Genomic DNA, 25536 nt, shown 5'->3' with positions numbered 1-25536 from the left:
GATGGGGAAAATTAACAGGAAAATACCAATACTCTGATAGGTCTATTAATTTAAATATTATAATTAAGGTCTATACGATAGACAACCCAAAGCTTCACCAAAAATAAGTAACCTAAATTAATAATTGCTATTGGTATTTGTGTCTACTCTTATTAGAAATCTAAAACATCGCCTATAAAATCTTTAAAATTAATTTTCAAAACTACATTTCTGTTCTGTGATTTATCTTGTAGATGTACACATTTCCAGGATGAAGTGTGCAAACTAAAATAAAATAGGAGTACAATATACGAGCATTAGCACTTAATACGCAGAGCTAAACATTTAAGCTAAGTAGACATGTGGATTGATGAATTGAGAAAAATGCAATGGTATTGAAAGCGCAGTCAACTTTTGCTATAGGACGCTGAAGTCAATCAATTTTATAGGCTTCTTGTATTTCTATTTTTGCTGAATAGGCCAATAGCCCACAAGTTAGGCTACCCAATATCCCACCTCTCTCTCTCTCTCTCTCTCTCTCTCTGTCTGCCTGTCTCTCTCTCTCTCTCTCTCTCTCTCTCTCTCTCACTCACTCACACACACACACACACTAATTTTGAGTTTCCACATTTTGGGCAGGCGCGCATTATACTTCCTGACAGCTCACGTTCTTTTACTTGACATGACGTCACAATATGGCGATGTCCCGCTATGTAGTGGTAGGAAAACCCTGTTGAATAAGGAATGCTAAGCTGTAGTGCTGTGTGGGTATGCATAGCGAGTTGCAGCATATCATTATCAAAACTTTCCGAAATGTTAGTATTTGTCCAAGGATTACGCGATATACACCTAAAAAAAAGGAAATACCCAGAATGTTACCTTCTGCGAGATGTTTTCAAAGGAATAAAAAAGCATTGCGTTGGTAATAGGCTAACGTCTGGCTGCAGTATTTTGGAGCTATGGCATGATGGTAAAAATGTTTTCCGTAGATATGGTCGTGTAAAAGAAATGCAGGCGCTCATCGGTATTTTGCAATGTATCCTGTGCCTAGTTGTAGCCTAATTCTAAGACATGCTGTGTAGACTACTTTTTCAAAATAGCCTTGTCTGTTTAACAGGTAGCCTAATGGACAGTAGCCTAATTATAGGCTGCTACAGTTCGTATTAAAATTACAAATGCATTGGGACCTACTGTGATGTAGTATATACGAGAAACCTAAAAAGTAGGTTAGTATTCGCACAGGCTACAAATCAATCTCGCTGTAGCCTAGTGGGCGATTTGGTTTTATATCTTCCTATCAAACCCTTCCTTTCGGCTATGGCCTTGTGTTGGTAATGTAAGAGCGCTGAGTCGCGTACAGTGCGTTAAAGAACTATACTTTGTCATTTCTGTGTGACGGAAGCGACAAACAAATTAGTTAATTAATTCCAATATCTGCAGAGCTACTCAGCTTCACTAGATCTAGGCTATTAGTAGATATATTAGGAGGAATTGGTGTGGTCAGATAAGGGACGTTGTACCCTCACATTTGCTTTTGCCTGTATCCTCCCTCTCAATCACATTTGTTAGCTAAGCCCTGACTCACGGATAACCGGCGCAAGAAGGCTCCATTCGCCCTTCATCACCAAGAGTTAACGTGATCCTTATCATTTCAGTGGCTAAATTGTCTCGCGCTTTACGTGCTTTCAAGTGAGCCTGTACACCTCCAGGTATTACTCTTGTTCAAGCCTCCATTATTGCCTATACAATCAACATTATTTCTACGACTTCTGTCATTTTAGAACAAAAAAGTAGGTAAACACTATTTCTCGAAATACATTGAATTAGACTACATTGAGGATTCCGAAATCCCCCAAGTCTAGCCTATGGACCGGCACAATAACGAAAGTAGGGTATAATCATTTTTAGACTTGGTATAGCATACAAAGCGCATAGGCTACGAATTCATGACCCCTATTTGTTTTCTATGATATTGATCTGTAGACACCAGGCCACAATTCAACATTCCCATAAATTGTATTCTTATGTCTGTCTGTTCATAAGAACAATAAACGTTGTTCTGCGAGAAAGAGAGATGGAGCCAAGACCATCGTGGACATGTTGGTGTAATGAAAAATATGAAAACTGAAAACCTATGATTACATATTACACGCCTATGATCTATTGGGCTTATCGTAGTCTCAAGCCGCCCTCATTCATATTGACTGCATTGATTAGGAAATTGAAGTGTTCTTTTTTCATTTGTTTGAATTTGTTAAATAAAATGCCATTTGACTCCATTGTTTTTTCTTAGTACCGTCTGTTTTGGGTAGTCTAGTCTTCGGTGTAGGGGACATAATTCATTGCTGTAATGCCTAGCCTTTGCAGTCTTGGGTAGGCTATCTGGAGAAAATAAATATGACCAAGATGTATTTCGGTGGACAGAAATTCCTGCGTTCCATTGAAAATTTTATGCAGCTTTCCTGACAACTCCGTAGATAGCTGGGTCGTTCTTCATGTATGCGTTACTAAATTTGCTATTCGCCTATGAATGTTGGAACAATGGTATTAGCGAGTCAGATCAACAACGTAAAATCAACATGCACTTACCTAAGCAATCATCTTCAGATATAGCAACATCATCTTTATAATTTATGTAGCCTACAGTATGCGTGCGATTTTTAAGGAGTAGATCAGGGAAGATAAACATTTTAATCACACACGAAAGCCATCTTGATTAGGCTACTTATTATGTCATAAACTCCGTAACAAAAAGTATTGGGAATTTTGCAAGACAGACTCTCTAAAATTTAGCAGTCAATTTGTTCAGTTTTGGACAGCAATAGATATTTTTAATAATACCCCATTGTAGTCTACAGCTGCAAACAACGCACTGAAGGCCGACCTAGAGGGATTTGAAGTGGAATATCTAGTCTACCAGATCGGTGTTTGCCGCTGCCAAAAAGTATTTTTCTCAAAGTCCTTGTGTAGTCCTTGGTCCAGCAGGACCCACTGTAGTCTTAAAGACAAACTGGATAAAAGTTAGGTTAGGGCCCACACGACTTCCATGTGCACCTATTAATAAAAAAAAATGCTATATTACTGACTCTTCACATTCACATTTTCAAGTTTGCCTTGTCTTACATGAACTTGAATGCAGAAAGCTTTAGTATAGCCCCCGTATGATATGATATACTCTAAGATTTACGCCAAAAATGAAAATGGTGTCGTAATTGCAGTTTATTTACTTATTTATTTACATGCATATATCGTATGAAAAAACGTACTGTGTAAGCATATACTGTATGGCCATTTAATAACTTTTGTAGCCTAGGCTACTAGCCTTCAAGTGATGATGCAGTAGCACTGCATAACCGCAGCTGTAGCCTAGGTTATATTACCTTGTACCTACAACCGTTGGCAGTTGGAACTATCTAAAATTCTGACTACTGATGTTGTCATCATGTAGATCACATAAAGAGAAGAAGAACGCGATCTGGCAGTCGAAATAACGCCGTCATAATGCTGTTAAGTTCATACTGGTTGAAACCCTCTGGTTATGCTTATCTGAAAGTGATTTTCGTTATGTAGAAGATAAATACCTTTTTCACTTTAATTGAGCTCTGAATATGCAAGTGGACCAATGCGGATCATTATACATGTGTATCCTTTATAATTTCCCTCTATTGAGCCCATATTATTATATAGTCATGTTGAAAATACATTTCCCAAAATTTTGCGAAAAACTTAGCGAGCCTATACAAAATTACAACCAAGTCAGTTATCAGAACGGTTACGAATCTGTTTCGTACATTGTGAGATTTATACTAATGCAGTGACATGCCATGTGCGCATACTCGATATGAAAATTTATGGAACACGTTACTTGTTTGAAATTAATGCAACGATGCCATGCATGCACCTATTTACTACTTCATTTAGATCTGGCTATCTTTAAGCCTTGTTTGCAAACACCGTCTGCTGACGATGTCTAATTTCGTTGCTAAACTTTTTAACCCCGTAAAATTAACAGAGCCGATATACAACGTACATCTCCTGGGTTTGCTTGTCTTTCATTTCAATTACAGTTGTGAGTACACTGTTTATGTTTTTTTTTGTTTTTGTTTTGTTTTTTTTTTGTTTTTTGTTTTTTTGTTGTCTGCTTGTTTTTTCCCACCTAGATTTATTGGGATAAGGAAACGTTGTAAAAGGCTTATTGTAATGCTAAAGCTTGAACAATAATATATAGAGTACTTCGATAATAATAGAATATTGGAAGAAACCATTACGCATGTTTAAATCATGTAATAATTGTAGATCCTATCATTCGGAGTCAACATGCTGTCTTTTTGTAGAAATTTGTTTCAAATGAAATACAAATATCCATGGTGTTTTCTCCTCTAATAATTAATTAAGAAATCCAGTCACAGTTCATTTAAATGGAAATAGTTCAATTGGGTCATTTGATAATTAGCTACTCGCACTATAAATAGAGACTCAACTATTTAACGTTCCTCAAACATTGAATTATCTTGGCCCACTTCAAATCCATGCCCAGTCTTCTCATTGAGTATTGACTACGTACTTACATCAGCACTCTTGAAACATTTTCGAAAAAACCTTTCGTTACTTAGAACAGTGCTGTTCAGGGATAGCTTCCTGTTTTGTGTCATCTGTAGCTTATTACAAAACATGTTTTGGTGAATGGGACTAAACATTTTTGTTTGGTCATTAAGGTTTTCTTTTGGCCTCTGTCTGATAATGTATTATCAGTCTCATTGATACTGAATTTAGGCTTCCAGTCTGTATATGCCTTAGAGGAACTCGTCGGAACTTGTCTATGTTTACACCTGTTAGGCCATTAAACTGTTGTTAATTTTTGCAGGTGCTCTCAGCTTTCCCGACCGAAATCATGTTTTCTTAAACTGTCGAGGAATCTTCGGAGGTAATAAATTTTATAGCCAACGAGTCTCCTTAATTCCTTACCATATGGTAAGGTGTCCAAAAGCTTGATGCATTTATCCACAAAGATCGCATACGAATAGAACTTAATGGGTCCCCGCGGAGCGTACATTCATTCAATGATGCAGATGTTCTACAAAGCTAATGCAAGTTGGGTGTCTCGTAATTTGACGGTCTCATTTTCAACAGTAATGTAAGACGTATTAATGAGCAATTGACATACTTTACACTTTCCACTATACATCACAGGCAGAGTTCTTCCGACTCTCCCTCCCCCTACTCATGTCTAAAGGCTAAACTTCAAGGAGGTCCTTTATCAGTGTTTTCGAAGTAAAAGTTGAGGAGAAAGAACAAAAGACAGTCTATGGGTACAGTCTAATTGTCGGCAGCGCCTGATAAGATAAAATCAAGTGTCGTGCCCTCATACACAGGACAGGCCACAGGCCCACCTGGCACAGTTACCCCTGGCATGCTGTGAAAGAACTTAGCAGGAGGTTTGGTGCACCCATGTTTTGATTAGAAATCACGCAGTTCACTTTACACCGACTCGCTTACTTTAGTCTCAGTTAAGCTGGGTTTGCATGTCCACGGTGCGTGAATGGAGAAGAGGTCTGGGATGCTTTCACACCTCTGCGGGTGGTCTTCAACGATAGCGTATAGAGAACTCTCCCTTGGATATTGACTTCCAGTCACTCGTCGGTAGGTTGTACGTCAAAGGCCGTAGGAGTGGGGTGTTTCTGACAAATGCCATTGCTAACATGCCGATATTTTCATCAGGAATAGTAATTTAGTGGTGGTTTTGTGATAGCATTATTTTTCACTACAATAAAAAAAAAAGTGAAACATTTTATCCACAAATCTATTCGAACTTGCGGACATGTACTATTTTTTGCTTTCCATTCAAGGTATATTGTCTAAAGCGCACAAAGAGAGAAGTGTAGGCCTACTCCATATCCTCCAAAACTATTAAATTACTTTAATGGAATCCCGTCTTGCCTTTAAAGTACAGTTATATTATCTAATTCGAATAGAATAAAGAATTACCTATTTTCCAAAGAACAAGTAATGCTCAAGTTGTGTAGGCTTTATAAACAAGCAAAAAGAATCTTTTTTATTTAATACACGTTACTACCGAAAGCCCATCCCTCATAGATCACATGCTTGCTGAATGGTGTAAAGAGAAATGTAGCGTCAGAAAGGATCTTTCGCCAAAGCTAAGGTAATAGGCAGATCAAAAGCAGTTACGTTATCGTGTAAAGAAGGCCTATGTGAATCCTAGCAAAATATATTTGTTTTTGTTTTTACTTCCGCTTTTAGTGTTCATTCAACCCTTCAATCTATATTTAAAAAAACCGAAGTTGAGTTAGGAGCATTTCGGTTGGTTGCTATAGTTCGAATCATATTCTTTTAATACCAAACTTCACGAAGGAAAGTTTGCAAATGAATAGCTCTCCTGTGTCTTTTGTTGTATGACCCTGTAGACTTCCCACTGGGTGCCTGGCCTAAAGGGACAGTTAAATCCACAGATCAATGCTTAGGCCTACTAGTGCTCCGTTTCTTATAATTAGAAACGTGAATATTCAGGACCAGGAAAGCAACATACAAAGCTCTTTATACAAAACCGTGAAACTTTGTATTTTAGGCTCTTCAAAAAGAACGGGAAATCCCGAAACAATCAGTAATTACTGACCAATCCATTTACAAGGGGGGATCTGGAAGGGTGAATTTGTTTTTGCAGGTATACACCTCCGGCAATGCGCAAAAGCCCTATTCTCAACATTGGGTTACACATAGCCTAAATATAAGGCCCTCATCTCAGAAATGGCTGTATTCATTGAAGTCCAAAAATATTGTTTTAAACATTTTAATGCATTTTGACAGTCTAACAGCGTGAAGTCGTCTTATTTAAGGTTGTTTTGTGTTAGAATACATTTTCGCATTGCTCTATTATCAATATGACCAATATAAATAGGTTCAATACCTTAAGAAATCGTTTTGTGAGTAAAACACACGTAACCATGTACATCGTGATCCATATAAAATTATATGTCCTCTAAAAGTAAGACTTTTAGGACTTTAAAAAAATTGACCTGATCCTAACTTTAAAAATTATTCTAACCCAGGTACAGAACTGAACAGAATTTACAACGGTCAAACGCACGAAATAGTTTTGACCTACATCTTTTAAACATGCACAAAATATCTCAGGAAATACTAACAATACATAATAGCTACAGTCGTTAAAAAGTATAGTTTTTATAGAACTAATATTCATATTTATGATACCAAGATTCCAGCATATAATTTTATAATTTTAACAAAAGCCTTTTTTTTAAAGAATAACTATCCTTTTTGGACACACAAGCTGGTAAAATGTAATCAGAGAAAAAAAATAATGAAACCGTTAATGTCTCAAAATATTCCAACTCTTCAGCTCAACACCTTCGGGCAGTATTTTAAACAAACGATTCTGGTACTAGAAAGAAAGATTCATTTAATTCTTAATTACTCTAATCATCCTCTTCCTATCCTGACATTTTGTGTTCCATTCTACTAAGATCTTAATCTGTACAATTCTTAAATATTGTAGATGTATCCATCTAAAATGTGAGTCCAGTCAGATCGTTAACCATGAAGTGTAGAGTGATTAAACAATCATTTTTTAAACTCTCTAATTAATCAGACTGCTTGGCACTGGGCCTGCATTGTGGCTCCAAGTCATGAGGTCTGTAAAAGCAGACAGATATTGCTCCAGTGCATGGCTAAGCATGAGCTTGAACTGCCAATATTGGAAAGAGTGAATACTGCTGTCATGACACAATGTTTACAGATTTAACAGTTCTGAATTCGGATAAAAAATTGCAGGCCCACAACAATATGTAATTTGAGGAATATTCGCCCAGGAATATATATATATATATATATGTCAGTTCCAAAACCTCTCATATAGGCTGCTCTATATTTATAATTTGCATTTCAGCCCAGTGAAAAAAAACTTCAGTCCTGGCCAATTGCCAAAGCAGCCAACTCCATAACCCTCTTCTTAAAGAATCCTAGTGGCTTTCACAAAGGAATCCTTGCAATCTGACTTCACAAATAAGTAACACATTTTATTCTTCCACCCTAAGATAGAAAAACAGCTGTTGCAAAATGTTGGAAACAACAACAAAAATTCTATGATATTAAAATGATGTTGTATTTCAGTGTCTGAATAAATCACATATAGTTTACAAAAGTGACAACAAGAGCAGGTTTCAAAGGCAGGCTCATGGCGTGAGCATTGTTCCCACGCATCAGCTCAGCTGCGGGTCAACATGAATGTCGCAAGCAGTCCGAGCTCTTAGAAGACGTCTAGGCTTGGATTCAATCAACATTTGTCCTCGAGATAAACTCACTGTAAAATGCAATAGTAATACTTGCATTTAAATCAAGTCAAACGTATTGAAAAATGCTGAGGCCGTTTTGTGCCCACCTTGTATTGAGCTACCCTGTTACTGGGAATATTTGCACACGAATGTACTGATGAAGATGGTTCTGTGCATCATGTGATGCAAAAAAAATTCAACATGAGGGTTGGGGTTCTCAAAAATCAGTTCACTTTCATGAGCATTCAATGGAAATACGCAACAACATGAAAATCTGCTGTGTAGCAATACAATTTGGTGATTTTAGAAGGCTCGATCTTTGCGTGTTATCTGGTGTATATTATCGCTGCCTGTGTGTTAGCTTTAATTAGCATATTCCTTTTACATGTAAAAACTTAAATACTTAAACCTGCCAAGATACAGGTAGCAAGTTGGCCTGCATTCAGAAGCCAATCATTCTCCTCATGAACAAGAGGGACAGACAGAAATACAAGGGCCATCAAAACTGGAACAGAGCAAATAGCTGGTTGAGGATTGTTTTGACACGAGAGGAAAAGAATCTAATAGTGCCAGTTGTCACCACATAAGTTCTGGTTGTGCTCATGAGAAATGAGTTCCATCCATCCATCCATCCATTTTCTAAACTTCTTACTCTTGGTCAGGGTCATGTGGGGGATGGGGGGGGGACGAAGACGGGGGGGGGGGGGGGGGGGGGGGGGGCTGAAGCCCATCTCAACATGCATTGGCAAGATGCAGAAATACATCCTGCATCCTGGACAGGTCATCAGTCCATCGTCAGGCCCACACACCATCACACATTTATACGCCAAAGACAATTTAGCTTCTCCAATTAGCCTAACTCGCATGACTGTTGATTATGGGAGGAAACCACAATACTTAGAGGAAATCCACGCAGATACAGGGAGAATATGCAAACTCCGCACAGAAAGGCACAAAGATTAACACTCGGTACCTTCTTGCTGTGAGGCAGCAGCACTACTCACTGCACCACCGTGCAGCCCACCAGAAACAAATTAAATTTAAAAACTGATGGTGTTGCCATTAATTTCATAATCCAAAGACACCCAAGGCATGCAAAGGCTCCTACTGTTGCTTCCCAGAAGCCAAGGCTTTGAAAGAGCGAAAATGGTAAAGATGGAAAGGGGGTTGGGGTGACGGCAGGGTGATAACAAGGCACTGGCCAAGAAGGGATAATCCATCCCCTTGAGCCAGTGGGTGAGCAAGTCAATGGGGTCCCCTCAATGGGGAGGGTAATGATGTGGCTGCTCTCTCCACTGCTACACCAATCCAGGCTTCATCAACATCTCACTGGGGGGCGGGGGGTTGGGGTTGGGGTTGGGGGGGGGGGGGGGGTTGGGGAGAATGGCCTTCTAAAGCATACCCCCTCTTTACAAATTAAACAAATAAATGGGCAAAGCTGCATTATAACAATTAGGGCTCCAGACACCCAGATGATAATGTGCGTAGCAGCAAAAGCTACTGGACTGAAGGCCTTTTGACTTTGTCATAACCCGACAGGACTGCAGCCAACAAGGTTGATGCTCTGCTTATCAATCTTGAGAGGGAGAAACAGATAGAGAGAGAGAAAGAGAGAGACAGCAATAATCAAGAACTGCAGTACTGCGACACTTGTTTATGAGGAACAGATGTATTGCTGTGTTGAGGGGTAGGAGCTCAAGGTGCCCTGTAATGCAGTAGATGGATCAGTCCTTCAACATGGCACTAGAATGTTTCTAGCAGTGTATCCAAAATGTCAGCACCACAACTCTCAGGTCCAGTGGAGGCAGAAATAATAAGATCCCAAACAAACCTGGAACCAAATATGATCTCTAAGTAAGCTTGTATATTGATTATTAAATATGCATATTTGGTATAAATTCTGCTTGGAGTTGGATGCTCAGCCCTTTTTTCTAAAGGGTTTGTTTTTTCTCTCAAAGAAGTACTTTGGGTTTTACTAAACCTTTTTTCCCCGTCTTTTTTTGCTTCTTTTGACAGTTGCTTTCCTGTCCCTGTGTTCGGAGAGACAATGTAGGGAGAAAGGGAAGCGGAAGCAGAGGGGAATTAGCCATTGGAAAGGGGCGGAGGGGTGGGTGGGTGGGGAGGGACGAGCTCTGAGGGGGACTGGGCGCCAGGTGCTGCTGGAAATTGCCAGCTTCTTTGAGCCGAAAGCAACCTCATACCAGGATAATGCCTGTTCCATAGGTGTTCCAGAGTTGTTTCCAATCCTCATGCTGATTGCCTTTCAGGGCATGGGACAATCACTCCAATAATTGCTATTCCCCCCTACCTCTTTAGAAATCCTCATATAATCCTCGTGTATCAGACCAAAAATACAACTCCTTCAAACGTGCAGTACGTATTTATGCGTGTATGTTTAATAAATACATGCAGTTCTCATGGAAAAACGCACTATATATTAATAGCATTTTCAGTAATTTAAGTTTGCAGCCTAAACCCCTATAACCTATATTTTAACTGTGTGCTTCACATTCTGCGGATGTGAATCTGACATGGAGATGAATGGGAGAGCAGAGAAAATCCTTGATCACATGATTAATAGACTAATCATTTTGTTAATATTATAATTTTGCAAGGCCCATTAAAATTGGGAAAAAAACAAATCTCACATCAGCATACACTGTCTCTCCTTCAAAGAAATGCCAGCATCTCTGTCCCTTTCCAAAAATATCCACAATTCTGCACACATATTTGAGTCTGAAAAAATATTCTGAGAACAAAACAAGCAAATGTAAATGTTATTTTGCCCTTTTAAAAAAAGACCACTCCTCACATTTCAAAACTGCAGCTTAGAAAATTCAGATCCACACACCCTGTCTAGAGAACTACCAAAATGTCTTTGGAGAAAAATTACATTTTGACACATACAGAATCTTGAAGCTTACTTTTATTATTTGCCCAAATAAAGTATTTGGAGCCAGATATATTCCATAGCTAATTGCTTTAAAAAAAATGTCTATTCTTTACTTATATTTACAATTTCTGATATTGCTGCTTTTCACTCAAACATATTATTAAGATAGCATCAGCATATAAAGCAATTAGAATAATTGTGTAACAAGAATAAAGCTTAAAGCTTGTCTGCTGGTTATTTTTTCATTATAAAACTCTGTTCTACTACGCACTAAGCCCACAAAGATTCAAGTATTGTGTGCATTATTCAAAACTGCAGGCTTAAATAGAAATAGCAAACTATTTTCTTCCTGAAGAAAAATTGTTCCTGTGGTTACTCTGCAAGGGAAGCTAGGCCTCCTATATACACCGCTGACTGTTTGCGTCAGTGTTACATGTCTACATTCAACAGCGGCCCAGCAATTCCCATGGAAAAAATGTGCAGGGAGAATATCACGTTATTAACAATTCACTTGGCAGGTCCTTGAGCGGCACAGTCCAAACGAACGCCAAGGAAACCTCGATCACACACCACAGGCCAGACCGTGACGATTCCCTCTGCATACGAGCATGGGTCTGAATGCGTACACGTGCACGCGTAGTTCCAAGCTGCAACTTGGAACAAGTTCAGCACTCAATAGTAATACTTTTCAATTCACTTAAACTAGTTCACAACAACAAGAGACAAAAAGAATGGTTACGTTTTTTTACGACTTCGAAATATCAGAATCGTATTTTGTTTTGTTCCTACTTTTTTTCAGCGAGTAAAAACTCATTTTATTTAGGTCTTGCTGGCTCAACAAAAAAAAAGAGTCAGGGTCATATGAATTACGATGCAAAAAATGGCAGCACAGAACTGTTTGTATGTAACCCCACTGAACATGAATAATGTACATGGACTGGCCAGTTTATTAGGTACAACTGCTCGTTAATGCAAAGAGCCTTGCTCCTCTGAGCACCGAATCATGAGGCTACAACTCAATACATACAGCATGTGGATATGGTAAAGAGCTCTAGTTCTTGTTCGATTAAACATTAGAATGGGCAAGACGTATGACTTAAGGGACTCTGCCCATGGTATGATTGTTGGTGCCAGACATGGTGGTTCCAGCATCTCGAAACAGCTGCCCTCCTGGGATTTTTATGCACTACAGTCTCTAGAATTTAGCCTGGTCTGAAGAAACTGCTGCGGCATGCAGACAGTAGGTTCAGAATCTGGCAAAAACAGCATGAATCCACGGATCTATCCTGCCTTGTGTTAACGGTGTAGGCTGCTGGTGGTGGTGTAATAGTGAGGGGAATGTTTCCTTAAACCACAGTATGCCCGGTAATACCAATTGAGCATCATTTGTATTCCACAGCATACCCAAGCATTGTTGCTGACCATGTACATCCCTTTACGGCCACAGTCTACCATTTTTTTACAAATGGATACTGCCAGCAGTATAATGTGCCATGTCATAAAGCACACATCATCTCAAGTTGGTTCTATAAACATGATAGTGACTCAGATATCAATCCAATAGAGCACATTTGGGATGAGGCTTGCAGTATGAATGTGGGGCCGAAGATCTGCAGGAACTGCATGACGCAGTTGAGGCGGCATGGACCAACATCCCCAAAGAATGTTTCCAGCACCTTGTTGAATACATGCTGTGAAGAATTCAGGCTCGAGGCAAAAGGGGGTCCTACCTGGTACTGGATATGTGTACCTAACACAATAGTCGGTGAACGCATATCTTCCCCTGTTTGGCAGTTACATTTTTTAGCTGCTGTCATTCATGTATTAGACATTATGAATTAACATAATGGGTGGATGAAGGAAGCTGCTTCAGCATAGTCCAGGGCATCTGATATTGTCGAAATGGTATTCAGGTTGTGGCAATCTCCTATGCAACCATGGCAGTTATTGCCACAATACATTAAAGAGCTAACACAGCAATAGGGACCTGAATTCGCTTGTGGGACCTGAATGTGCTCATTCAGCAAGTGATCTAACATACAACATTAAAGACCTTATTTCATCACATTTCCTCCCTCCATTTTCCTCCTCATCAATCAGTCTGACTAAACAAACTGAATGTGTCTGTTAGCATCTGTATGTTTGCTACAAAGCTGCATCAAGTCCGTTGCATTGTATTTGATCTACCTGGGCTCTACAGCTGCTTAAAAAATCTTCAGTATCGCTTTTTAAATTCAAAATTATTTGATATTTGTAACATTTCCGTTACATGGTTTTTGTTCGTGGTGGATTACCTAAATAAGGTAAAATCCAGGGCAGGCAGACTCAAGTAGACTGGTTGTCTGAATCAGTGATGTGTGAAATTGCAACACCAGACAGCTGGGATAATAGCTCAGAAGGGGGCTAATGTTCATGCTACATTCACAGAACATTTTAATAATGGCTAAATTAAGAGGAAAAAAAACCTATAGATTAATGCTTGAGCTCCATTCATTTTTCATGCTTGTGTTTTTTTTTTTTTTTTTTGCTGTTTTACATTTATTTTTCACTCCTCCTCCCCCGTTTATCCTGACAATAATTTCAGGATTTCATTAGAGCTCTCGATAATGGATTGTAGATGTTTTAAAAAGCAGGATTCAACAGAAACCAGCATCCTTTTAAAAACAGAACAAAGGGGGAGGGGGGGGAGGAGGGGTGTTATCTAGAAAATTCTCCAAGGTTTGTAACTGGCATCCTTTTCAGGAATCTCCTGCCTGGATGCCACCAACAATGTGTGTTCCAGTAACGATGGGGTAGAGAGATGGGGTAGAGAATGATCATTATTACATGATTACATTTTTCTCTTCATTATTCTCACCAACAGTCTCAAGCCGCAGGCCAGGTTGAAGGTTTAACAACATTTACGGCCGACATTTTAGGGGCACCTGTCACTGTCACCCTACAAGGTTTGTCATTTTACTGACCAGTTTGTTAAGAAATCTCATTTTCATTTGACACCAGGCTTACTTCCTGAAAAGCTGCAGCACGCTGCTAAAACCAAGTGTGCAGAAGCTAGGCCTATTTGATCTGGTTCTTCAGCACTATAACTTACTGTTCTTCCAAAATTATGGTGTAGGTAAAATTCTAGCTGTGTTTCTGTTTTACATTACATACATTACAATTTTCGGGCTAGCATTTTCAGTTTGCTGCTGTTGTTTCTTTGGACGAGCGCAGTGAAATCTGTGCCATGCACGAGCCAGACATGGTCAGGAATGACCATCTTCGCATGGCAGCGAAAGAGCATTTGGCCTTATGCTGATCATTCACTGTTTACCCCCAATTTTATGACAGTGAGTAAAGCTTGCAATGTTCCCACTGGCATTTAGCAGGGGTGCCCGTATCTGATAAGAGTGAGTTAAGACACATCATTCAAAGTAAATCTCATTGGGATGGATATATTTTTGATGAATCTAAAAACAAATCATTGACTGAAGTGAGGCCTTCAGAATGCCATGCCCAGGAGACATGTACTTCTGAGGATCCACTCTTTTCTGTATCTTCTTTCTATCATGCTTTACCTATGAGGACAAGAATTGCTCAGTCCTTTTATTCATTTCGGTATGGGAAATCCATAATGCTCATGTCTTTAAACTCTCTCCCATCTCTCTTTCTTTCTCATGCACATACACACACACACACACGCACGCATGCACACACACACACATAAACACACATGCAAACACACTTGCACACACTCACTCACAGACATGCACGCACTCACACACATGCCCACAGCCTGGTACTATACTGCCATCCGGAAGACCCATACTGTCATTAAATCATCTACTTCAAAGATGTCTTTGGAGACGTAGGGAGGGTTTTGGAAGGGCAGGGCGTGGCTTACTGTTAATGTGTTGAGAAGACAATCGCACTGCATGACTGATTGGCAGATTTGATTCCCTAAGCTCAGCAAGCAGCAATTAAATTCCTCTTTGTCTTGGGGGGAAAAATATGATGTCACCTCCGAATGGCTGCCTGCAAATGCGAAGACAAAAGAGAAGCAATTAATGTTTTCAAAGCACAGGACGCTGCTCACACAGTGGCGGGAGGAGATACAAAGCTGCTCTGCGGCTGCGGCCATTTTGGGCTGCATTTGGTTTCCTTTCTGGACCACGAGCCAAAGGGACCGGTGACTGGGAAAGATGCAGCCGGTTGAAGAGGTAATTCTGTGGGCACTGTATCCCCAAAGCATGCCTACAGTCCCACACATGCAACCCTGGCACCCATTATGAAGAGGACTGCTTTATATGACTACACTAAATAGACCAGCAGTCATCCTGGCAGAAGAACAAGTAAGTAAAACAACGGACAGCTGACAGACATGTACTGCAGGACACGTCGATTAATAAGGTTTACATTTACATTAATTAATCCACTTCAGTTTCCAGCTGGTCGGAGGAGGAACCCCAATCAAAAAATAAGATCTGCACAGACATGGCAGAAGGTAGGCAGTTTTACTGTGTCTCGTTTGGAGAAGCCAGACATCAACACTCTGGGCTGTTCTTCGACAGGGATTGCGGGCGTCTCAATACAGTCTCATTCATTTTCAATACTATGCCACTCAGCACTGTGACGTTAATGCATAACAATTCAACAATTCAGTCTATTCACAGGGTTTCAATGTGAAATGTACTCATAGTCTATGCACACCCATATATGGACATAAAATATGTCACCATCCACTATAACCCCATGTGTGGGTCTGAACTCCAGTACTGTAACAAACACTTTAGCGGCGGCTAGCAACAGGCAGCTGACTTTCAAATCCCCCCTATGCGGCCGGGGGTCAATTCATGGCCACGACACTTTCTACACTGTTATTCCACCTCTATTTGTAACCCTGTGTAAACAAAGTAAAAAAAATATTTTAAAAAAATTCATACAGAGGGTGGACTCAAAAAAAGATCTAGCCAAATGCAAACAGTTTAAAAATGTTTTTAAATTAATTCTTCTTTATTTTTCACAAAGAGTGCTTAAAACCTTCAGTCCCAGCAGATGTGGCAAAAAAACTTGCTTCTTACATCTGCTGCGATAAGTGTGGGGTGTGAAGAAGTTAATTTAATCTTTCGCTGCCTCCTAGCCTGAACAAACAGTGAAACGCCCCGAGACATTCGACGGCTGTTTACGTCTGGGACAATTAAGAACAACACATCTGATTATTTGGATCCATTTCCTCCTTAAAGAGCTCTCCGTACTCCGCCTGCAAATTCGCCGACGGCAGGCAGGAGCGAGGGAGACGCGCGACGAAGCCGCGGCAGGTGCTCCCGCTCCGCGACGGGGGGGTGGGGGGGGTGACGGCCTCGGAGAGCCCACTGAGCATGCTCCGCTCCGGCCCGGCCCGGACCCTCGCATTAAGGGCCTGCCGACGGCCTCTTATTATGCCACTCTCTGTCAAGCTGACGGCCTTTCATATCAGCCCATCACGGCTCCCGCAGAACTTGTTCTGATTCCGCGTACTCCGTCATTAGACCTGTCATCTGCCGCACTCCCGCATCCACGCTCTGGCCATTTTGTCAGAAAATGGTGCCCAATTAAAAGTAATCGGAGGCTGGTAAGTGAAATGCTTTTCTATCCCAGTGCTTTTAATTTTTTCACTTTTTTTTTTTTGTGTACTACTACTTTTTAAAGTAATGAATTTAGGGCATTTTGAGTGCTAGCGGATTGACACTTCAATTTGTTTTGTCATTTAATTGATCATTTATTTATTTTAATGTCGCGAGTTAACAAAGAGACTGTTACAGTGGAGCAGGAACCAATCGCGCGGAGGCAGGCTGTGAAAGACACGCGTATGAACAGGAACCCTCAGGACTGCACCGAGAGCTCGGGACACAAGTAGACTGGACATGCCCAACATACCCATCCATCCAGGTCTCCATCAGTATCCTTGTCTGCTTTCAATAAAACAAATACTCTGTGACACACAGCCACTACAGCATATGAATTACAGCCACAAAACCTTAACCCACTAAATCCCATCCTAACAAGACAACAAACAGCGCACCTTGGCTGGTAACATTTTTGCTTCAGGTTACGTCTCAAGCATTACGCAGATCTCCCTCGGCACTGTCATTCTTCAAAAAAAGAGTGACGCCTTCATGTCCTTGATTGGGCTTGTCATCACAACCTATGCTGATGGGTCCTGAGATATCCAGAATTTCTACAATAATGGCATCTGATAATGGTGATAAAAACACATTTAAATATAAACTAAACCAACACTTGTTTTGGAAATTTTAAAAAGCCAGATGTCAGAAGATCTGCTCGTAATGGAGGCCCATGGCTTAACCCACCTTGAGCCATGACGTAGACAGCACCAATACAAGTATGACTATGACAGGATTGTGTTATGACCATTTCTTTGCTAGGTATAGTGATGACATATGACATAAGATGACCCCGAGATCTTCCTTTCTTGGGAAAATAGCCTGTTTTTCTTTAGCCACAAGTTTCCTCTTATTCCTGAGGTTTTTCAATAATATAACACACTCCCACCAGCTACCAGGACTTCAGAGACGTAAAGGTCTGTTTGCAGGGGGCGAATGTCACCATAAATAAGAAACGAGAGTAAACTATTCAAGTCGTAGCTATTAGCGATGCCCTCAGCCATGCCACCTCAATATCCAATTCTGCCTAAAAAGCATGGCTTACCCAAGGAGACTTCAAACTGATCCAGTGTAAGCCAATAGGATTCTATGCTAAACAGGATTCAATTATGCTTGAGCTGCAACTATTTATTTTTCACAGAGCTCTTTGTGATGGAATTTAGGTAGCAGGAACCAGGTGGAACTGAAAGTTTTGACATGGAGGGCATCTTCATCAGTTTCCTGAGCATCTTCTGTGGTCTGTAAAGAGTTCCTAATTCAGCTTTTACAACTGCGTAGGCAATGGCCTTCATGTTCTTTGCCAGAACATTTTAGCAATTATGGTCTTCAGTTATTGAAATGCAACTTGCGATTACAAATTCATTCCGTTTTACTGATTTATGGTCACTTTCAGCTTCTGGGAACACTTGGCCACATGGGTGAATGGCATCTTTAGACATGGTAAATATATCGCAAGGCGCCATGACCACCCAACACTCTGAAGACCAGCACGAATGCAGCATGTCTACACGTATTTTTCCTTCAAATCACTGACCGTTACCAAGCAAGTCAAGCAAAGAGTGATTTCAGATAGAGGCACTACATTTTGAATTGAAGCTGCTAAATAATAGCCAGGTGAGCACTGCGGGAAACAGGTCTATACATTTAAATCCAAGCATACTGTGGTCTGATTTGGAGATCATCACAATCTGTGATCATTGATGAATACAAAATCAATAATCTGGGAGTACAGTTTTTGATTGACTTGCATTTGATCCCCCCTCCCTGTCCAATGGATGATGAAGCGATGTCAATGCCAGTTTACATACAGATGGCCAGCCCTTACACTGGGGTTACACCACATGCATCCATTGCACATGCAGTGCATGAGCAGCAGTCTAACGCAGGTCAGAAAACCATTTGTGTGTCCCAACAAAAACATACTGTTATTTACTACCAGTGTTTAGTTCATTTCCACCATGGAACCAAAACACTTGTGCTCACAGTTTTATTATGTTCTATTTTTTATCACTGTTTTTTGTTATTTTATTCTGTATTCTTTCAATGATATTGTTTTAGATTTTATTTACATTGTCTCATTTATAGTGTTGTATTTTATATTTTATTTTATGTGAAATAAATGTTGTTTTGATTGTATTGCTGAATGTAATATTATTATTATTTCTCAGATATGTTTTGACTGCTGCAGGGTTGCCTAAGTCCGTCTTCAGGTCCATATAAACAAACTGCCATTACATGGCATTTTTCATGAATCATAAAGACACATTCATGAAGTGCTGTGAGTCAAGATAATAGAAGGCATCATCCAAAAGACAGTTCCATGCACACATTTGTCCCTAGTGTGTTCCTATGGAATCACCATGGCACCACACGTTTGAAAAATGTATTTACTATATTATGTACATGCATTTCAATATGCTTATCAGTTGTTGTTTGACATAGTTCGAAATTGGCACTGTTACAGAGAATGGCAGATTTTTTATTAATGTTTTGAATCCCTGCACAGTAACAGTTATATGACCTGAATTAAATCAGAGTGAAGACCTTACTTTTCCTAAATAAACTAGTGCATAGTTTCTGCAGATTTTATGTCAAACTGTTAAAAATTCCGAAAATCACACAATGGGGCCAGCCAGCACAATCTATTTACCGAAACAGAAGACATCCATACAATGGAGACTTCACAGAGTGGCTTAATCTCCTCCGTCCAACTTGACCTCTGACCCCAGCCCGTGTGACACCAGGTTTGTCTGCGAGTGTTCCGTCCCTCGGCCCAGCCCAGCTACCTAAAACACAAACGGCCTCGGTTTCACAATAGCGAATGAAAGAACGCGCCTACATCGCAGGACACAAAGCTCAGGCCTGAACCCAGCCACTCCTCGGCTACTTAATGCCATGGAGGACCAATCAAGGCCTTTTTCTCTTTTTACTTGACCTTTGCTTTGTGTCGCGTCTTGTGTTTGGATTCTCTCAGAACAGGGGAAGCAAGAAACTCCAAAGTTTCCATTCATGATTGCTGCTCATTATGGCAGCTAGTTGGGGGTTTATGGGGACTTGTAAACTGTTGCATTACAGCATCTCAAAATGGATTTTGACACCATTATGTGGCCCCGCTTAATGAAAAGCCCTTTAGCACAGGGCTGAAGGAGTATAATTGGCAAAAACATCACAGAAAAGACATGCTCTTTATTATCGGAAGACAATGCTTACAAAATAACGCACGCTTTGGGTCGGTCTATTACTGACGCAGTATGGTCATTAGAGTAAACTGCCCACTTTTTCTTTCACCTCTAATCCCATCCACTTTGGTAAAGATGCCTGCGAGGGCTGGTAGTTCAGTCTGTTTCCCTGTTTAACTCAATAAATTGACCAATCAATTTCATTTTTATACCAAGGCTTCCAAGGGTGGTAAATCCTTAAAACAATTTGCCAAATAGAAAGGCAAGGCACAATTCAGTCAGACACATTGTGAAGAGATAACGTTTTATCCATACTGTTGTTATACTTTAGAGGCTATATAATTGTTTTATTCTATTCTATTCAAACATGCTTTTAATTTTCATCCAATCAGAGCTGGTTTTTTGTGGTTCAGATGTCCTAATAATAAAAGCTGTGTCCTATCTTCCACTCCTTGAACAGGCAGGTGAAGAGAGTGCATGAGATAACAGATGCAGGCGGCCAGTCAAGAAAACAAAGTAGAATTTTTCCACCCAGCAAGATGGTTGCAAGTGGCACAAACACACATGCGGCTACATAGCCATTTTTACGCCTTCTTCAGGAAGTATACTTTTGCTGCAGAAATAAAGACCATTATGTTTGCATCATCTAGTGTGAAGTGTTTTCCTGGCTGGATTGCCTCTCTATTACAAGGCTGGGCTGGATTTTCTCCTCAATCCAACAACAGCTACACAAATCACCGCCAAAAATGTTTCTGATTGGTTTATAAAAGAAGCCATCATTTCTGCAATTCTAATATTAATAGGAAGCTAGCAGAAATCTCAAAAACCTTATCAACACTTAAAACATACAAATCAAAACTTGAATGAGCCTACTTTCTTTGCAGGTTCCCTCACAAATGGCAAGTTTTCTGAGGAAAAAAATGTTCAATTTTAAAATTATTTTCAATTCTCTGCAATCTCAAAATAGTTGTGACCGTTAAAATACAGGCAACAGAATGAATATTCTCTTTCTGTACTACAACACATTTTTTGCATTATAATTTCTTAGAATAGTATTACAGAGGGTAAAATGTAATATTCTCAGGAAACACATCAGTAATTTGCCTTAGAATTACATTTCAATATACATGTCTGCTTCAAATTAACTTGTGTTCTTAATACGTACAGCAAAATTAAACTCAGAGAAAGTGTGTGTGCACAGTGTTTGCGTCTATAACTGTGTATGTGCATGTATTTGTGATCATGTGTGTATGTTCCCGCATGTACATGTGTAGTGTGTGTGACTGTTTCTGTGAGGGGCGTGTGCAGGCCATACATGTGTCTATCTTGTTTGGGCGTCCATGTTCCTTCATGTATGTGCGCACAGTGTGTGTGCGCGTGTGTAGTGTGTGTGGCTGTTTCTGTGTGGGCGTGAGTACGGCGTACGCGCGTCCGTCTTGTTTGGCCGTCCTCACGCCCGGGTCCTTTCGGCCTCTCGACAGTGCGGTCGGAATGGGGGACGGCAGCCAGTCAAAACAGCCCCTGTAATTCAGTCAAGGGCCTCGGCCCCAGTGAAGAGGTTCCTTTCATACACCCCTCAAGTTGTAACGCGATCGACCAAACAAGAGCGTCGCTGGGAGAGGCAGGGCCCTGAGAACAGCTCAAATAAACAGCAGCCCCAGCCTCTGATCCCGGCCTAATGGGAACCATAGAGCACGTGCAGCCCCGCCCAGCTCGGACCCAGGAAATGTTTGTTCGCGGCGGACAATTTCAAAGGTAGTTCCTGTTTATTGTGTTAACAGGGAGTCGTTCCCTCCGAGACACTCGATACTGACACCCGTGTACACTCCTCTGTCAGCTACATGGCACCGTTTCGCGTGCATATTGCAGGAAAACGTGAGACCGGGGTGATACTCTGAAGACGTACATCATCTACAGCTTTATGCGTTCATTTTGATCTGTCACAGGAGGCTCAAAGATATTGCCACCTGCTGTTCAAGACAGTTATCATTGAGTCGTGGTAGATCCAATCAAGCTGAAATTGGTCTTCAATTTTCTGTATTGCACTCAAGCAAGTGTTCTTAAATAAATGTTGGTGAATTAATTGCTGACACTAAAAGACAAAGTGAATCAAGGCTGAATGGACTGTAATGGCTTCAGTTTCATTCTCTGATTCTGCACCTCTTTTGCTCAGTAGTAAAAAAGAAAAAGTGTCAAAATATGACAGACAACACTTTACATTTCATTTTGATTTGATTCAATATAATTACATAAGTCAAGGATGAATACATTGCACAGTATCAAAGCTGTCAATATATTACATAAAAAATTATTATTATTATTTTGCCTTGGCATGTCGCATTTCAGACCACTGAATGGCTATTTTAACTGACACACTCTCGGGCATGAACACACACACACATACACATTCATGCAAACGCACACAAAGACACAACAGTTATTTAAAGGCGGAAATGTAGCCAACAACGTCTGAGGCGTCAGCTTTAACGGACGCTCCCTCAAACAAACTCGGCAGGGTTGGCGACGGTGGCCTCCGTCGGTCAACAAGCTGACTTTGCGGGGGGCGGCTGCAGCCAGGGAAACGGTGCTGATTGACAGGCCGCCGCTCGGACACATTAGCACGATGTTTCGCTAGCCCCGCGCACTTTAGCCTCTCTGCCGCATCCCAAACAAATCGCACTCAAACCAATCTCCACACAGGCCAAGCCCAAACCATTTAAAAGCATTCCCAAGGGACTCCACGCATAATAACTGTAATTAGAAATGTTAATATACATTTCATTAGAGCAATTATCCCAAACGTGCAGCTGAAGGAGCAGGCCAGTTAGCCAAAATGCGGGCAGCCGGGTTTTTGGTCCTTTTCTTTCACGGCAGCCCTTCTTCTCCCTTTTTCTTCCTTTCCCTCAGTTTCTTCTCCTTCTCCAAGCATGTGGTCAGCCGTCGCGCATCCAAGTGGTCAGATGATCAAAGCCTGGGGCCGGCAGTAATTGTGCCCCCGCCGAAGCGTGGCTCTGCCTGGGATCAGGGTCCCAGCAGGCGGGGCGGGGGGGGGGGACAGGCATGAGAACAGGCCGAGCGGGGGAGCGGGGGGACGAGAGGCCCGACCTGCCAGAAATAAAGGCTTCCTACGGGCAGCTCGGCAGCGACGGAGCCCAGAGCTGGAGGGGGAAGGCAAAGCCTCCGCACGCTGGGCCCGGCTGAGGAAGGGGCCGCTGTGGGGAGCAGCGTATATGCATGAGAAAGAGCGCGGCAGGAAGAGAGGCTGATTCAGACGGGTCTGTAAGGGACATTAGTCAGTGTCCATGGGCAGGCAGCGTTTTAATCTGTGAAAAATGGCTGAGCTGCCTCACTGGTTATCCCATACAATGTATAAATTACAATGTCTTGCTATCTATCACAATAACAGGCTTTGACTCTATCACCACACACACAAATACACACACATGCGCGCACAGAGACACACACACACACTCACACATGTACGCACACACACACACACACACACACACACAAATAAAACAGGGGTTTGTTTATCTATTGCCCTGAGGGAGCTGTGAAACTCCACAGCTCTGACCACTTGGCATGAGGTTGAGAGATCTCAAAACGCTTTTCACTGCTGTCATTTTGTTTGTCCAGCATACGCTCGCTCCCCCGACAAAACCCCCGCCCATCAACACACCACTACACAACCACAACTGCCCTCCTCGGCCAACCGTCCGCCCCCCCGCCCCCCCCCCCCCCCCCCCCAAGGATTTTTTAAACTGTCTGTGGTCTTCTACACCTCCACACAGAAGTCCGAGTCAGGAATGGGGAGGGTAAGGGAGAGGGGTGAGCTCTACGAGACCGTCGTGACAAATGGTCTGGGGGGTAGCAGAGCAACTTAAAAGGATTAAAGGGAATCTTTTCACAGATACTTCAAACTTGTTTGGACCCTGTCTGCCAGTCCCTCCTGATAACAGAGTGCTCCTATCAAAACACACCTCATAAAGTTCACAACCCAGGCAGGGCAAACTGTAGCCCACTGCTGAGAAGATAATTAAAAACAGGGCTATTGGAATTAGTCTCCCAATTTCTGAATGCAACAGGCCGAATGAATTATCTACAGACTGCATTCCACTTTTCATATAATGGGTGTCTGCAAAAGGCTTAATCTACATAATAGCAAAAGTTATGCAGAGCAGGAGCTTATATTAACAGAAAGAAATAATCAAACTCAGAAGTCCACAGAAGAAAAGCACACTTCTAGGTATCTAAGTCTAACTGAATATTCCACAGGGAGAACATATGCTGTTAGGGTTTTCCATTCCAAGAGCAGGACGCAGTGAAGGAAGTGTAAGTGTACTAAAAGCACACTGGTGAATTGAAAGATTTGCTTAGTGAAGCTGCATTTGGCTCTTTTTGTGTGCTTGTTTCTAATACATTCTTTCAGGCTCTCCTCTCAGCGCCAGGCCAAGCCTCTGGGCTACCCTCCCTCAGCACACCTGCTGGGGACAGAGCTTACAGCCGCAAAACCTCCACCCCCCTGTCCCATCCATCTCTCTCTCTCTCTCACACACACACACACACACACAGACACACACAGTAGGCAATTACAAATTCATTTTACTTTATTACCTTTATTTTCTTTTTTCCTTTTTTGCCTTTAGTCTTTCGGATTTTGTCCGTTGTTTATCTAATGAATGTTCATTTCTGGGGTTTTTTTTCACTACTGAATAAAAAGTTCAAGTTAAAGTCTCAAGTCACACTGACACACATTCTCTCACACGCACTCATAGGATTACAGAACAGCTCTGAACACATATTTCTCTGTCTAATTTTCTCTTGTTCTTTCAATTGCAACAAAGCCATACAATTATCCCGTGTATGTGTCACACAAATATAGTGAATATGGAAAATATAAAAATGAGTTTACATTGGTCACATCCACCCACCACTGTTCATTAATGCTTTCTATTCAGCATGTGTTGTTTGTAATTACTTTTGTTCTGTCTCTCTACTGAACCCATTGGACAGGTGTAGCCTGTTCAAATCACACTGTGTGAGAATACAATCAGATCTCTCAAATAGGTTCTTGTGGACTTCCCCATTGGCCGGGCAGAATAAATTCCCAGCACGGTTCTTTGGGTGATTGGTTGCAACGGACCGAGCAAGGGTAAGAAAGCCTTTGGAAAGATTTCGGATGCTTGCCAATGTGAAATCGGACCCCGAGGTAAGCTTAGCCACTAGAGAAATCTCCATTGTCTGATCCAGGGCCAGGATCAGAATCGGGACACCCCGGACAGGCTCAGCCACCCTGACCGTCAGTCCAGAAAATTGGCCCAGTCTGCACATTAGCAGACCATGAGTGACCTCCGATTTTATGAATAATTTTAACTGCTTGTCGGCAGGCAGATTTTAAGCAGTGAGCCAATCAGAGGGTAAGAGTGAAAACAATGGGTTACAATGGGATGCTTGCATTAAACAAAGGTACGATTCCATTAATTGTTATATAAATCTGTTCCATTATTACTAATTAATGATTATGCATTTTACGCTAC

General features: G+C 41.2%; 1 protein-coding gene across 3 annotated transcripts in view; it reads right to left on the bottom strand.

Moving 5' to 3' along the window:
* Nucleotides 1-25536, bottom strand: part of LOC118235910 (zinc finger protein ZIC 4-like) — an 83424-nt gene that overhangs the window by 16753 nt on the left and 41135 nt on the right. For 2 of the 3 annotated variants that reach the window (XM_035433797.1, XM_035433796.1), the window contains one exon: nucleotides 19471-19606. The exons of the other annotated variant lie outside the window; for it this stretch is intronic. In XM_035433797.1, coding sequence (XP_035289688.1) covers nucleotides 19471-19485 — 15 coding nt within the window. In that variant the 5' untranslated portion in view covers nucleotides 19486-19606. The remainder of the gene's footprint in view (nucleotides 1-19470; nucleotides 19607-25536) is intronic. 3 annotated transcript variants of the gene reach the window in all.

The sequence above is a fragment of the Anguilla anguilla genome, chromosome 9, assembly GCF_013347855.1.
Source record: "Anguilla anguilla isolate fAngAng1 chromosome 9, fAngAng1.pri, whole genome shotgun sequence".
Classification (NCBI taxonomy): domain Eukaryota; kingdom Metazoa; phylum Chordata; class Actinopteri; order Anguilliformes; family Anguillidae; genus Anguilla; species Anguilla anguilla.
The sequence above is the reverse complement of the archived record's forward strand: the minus strand, read 5'-3'. Positions and strand labels throughout refer to the sequence as shown.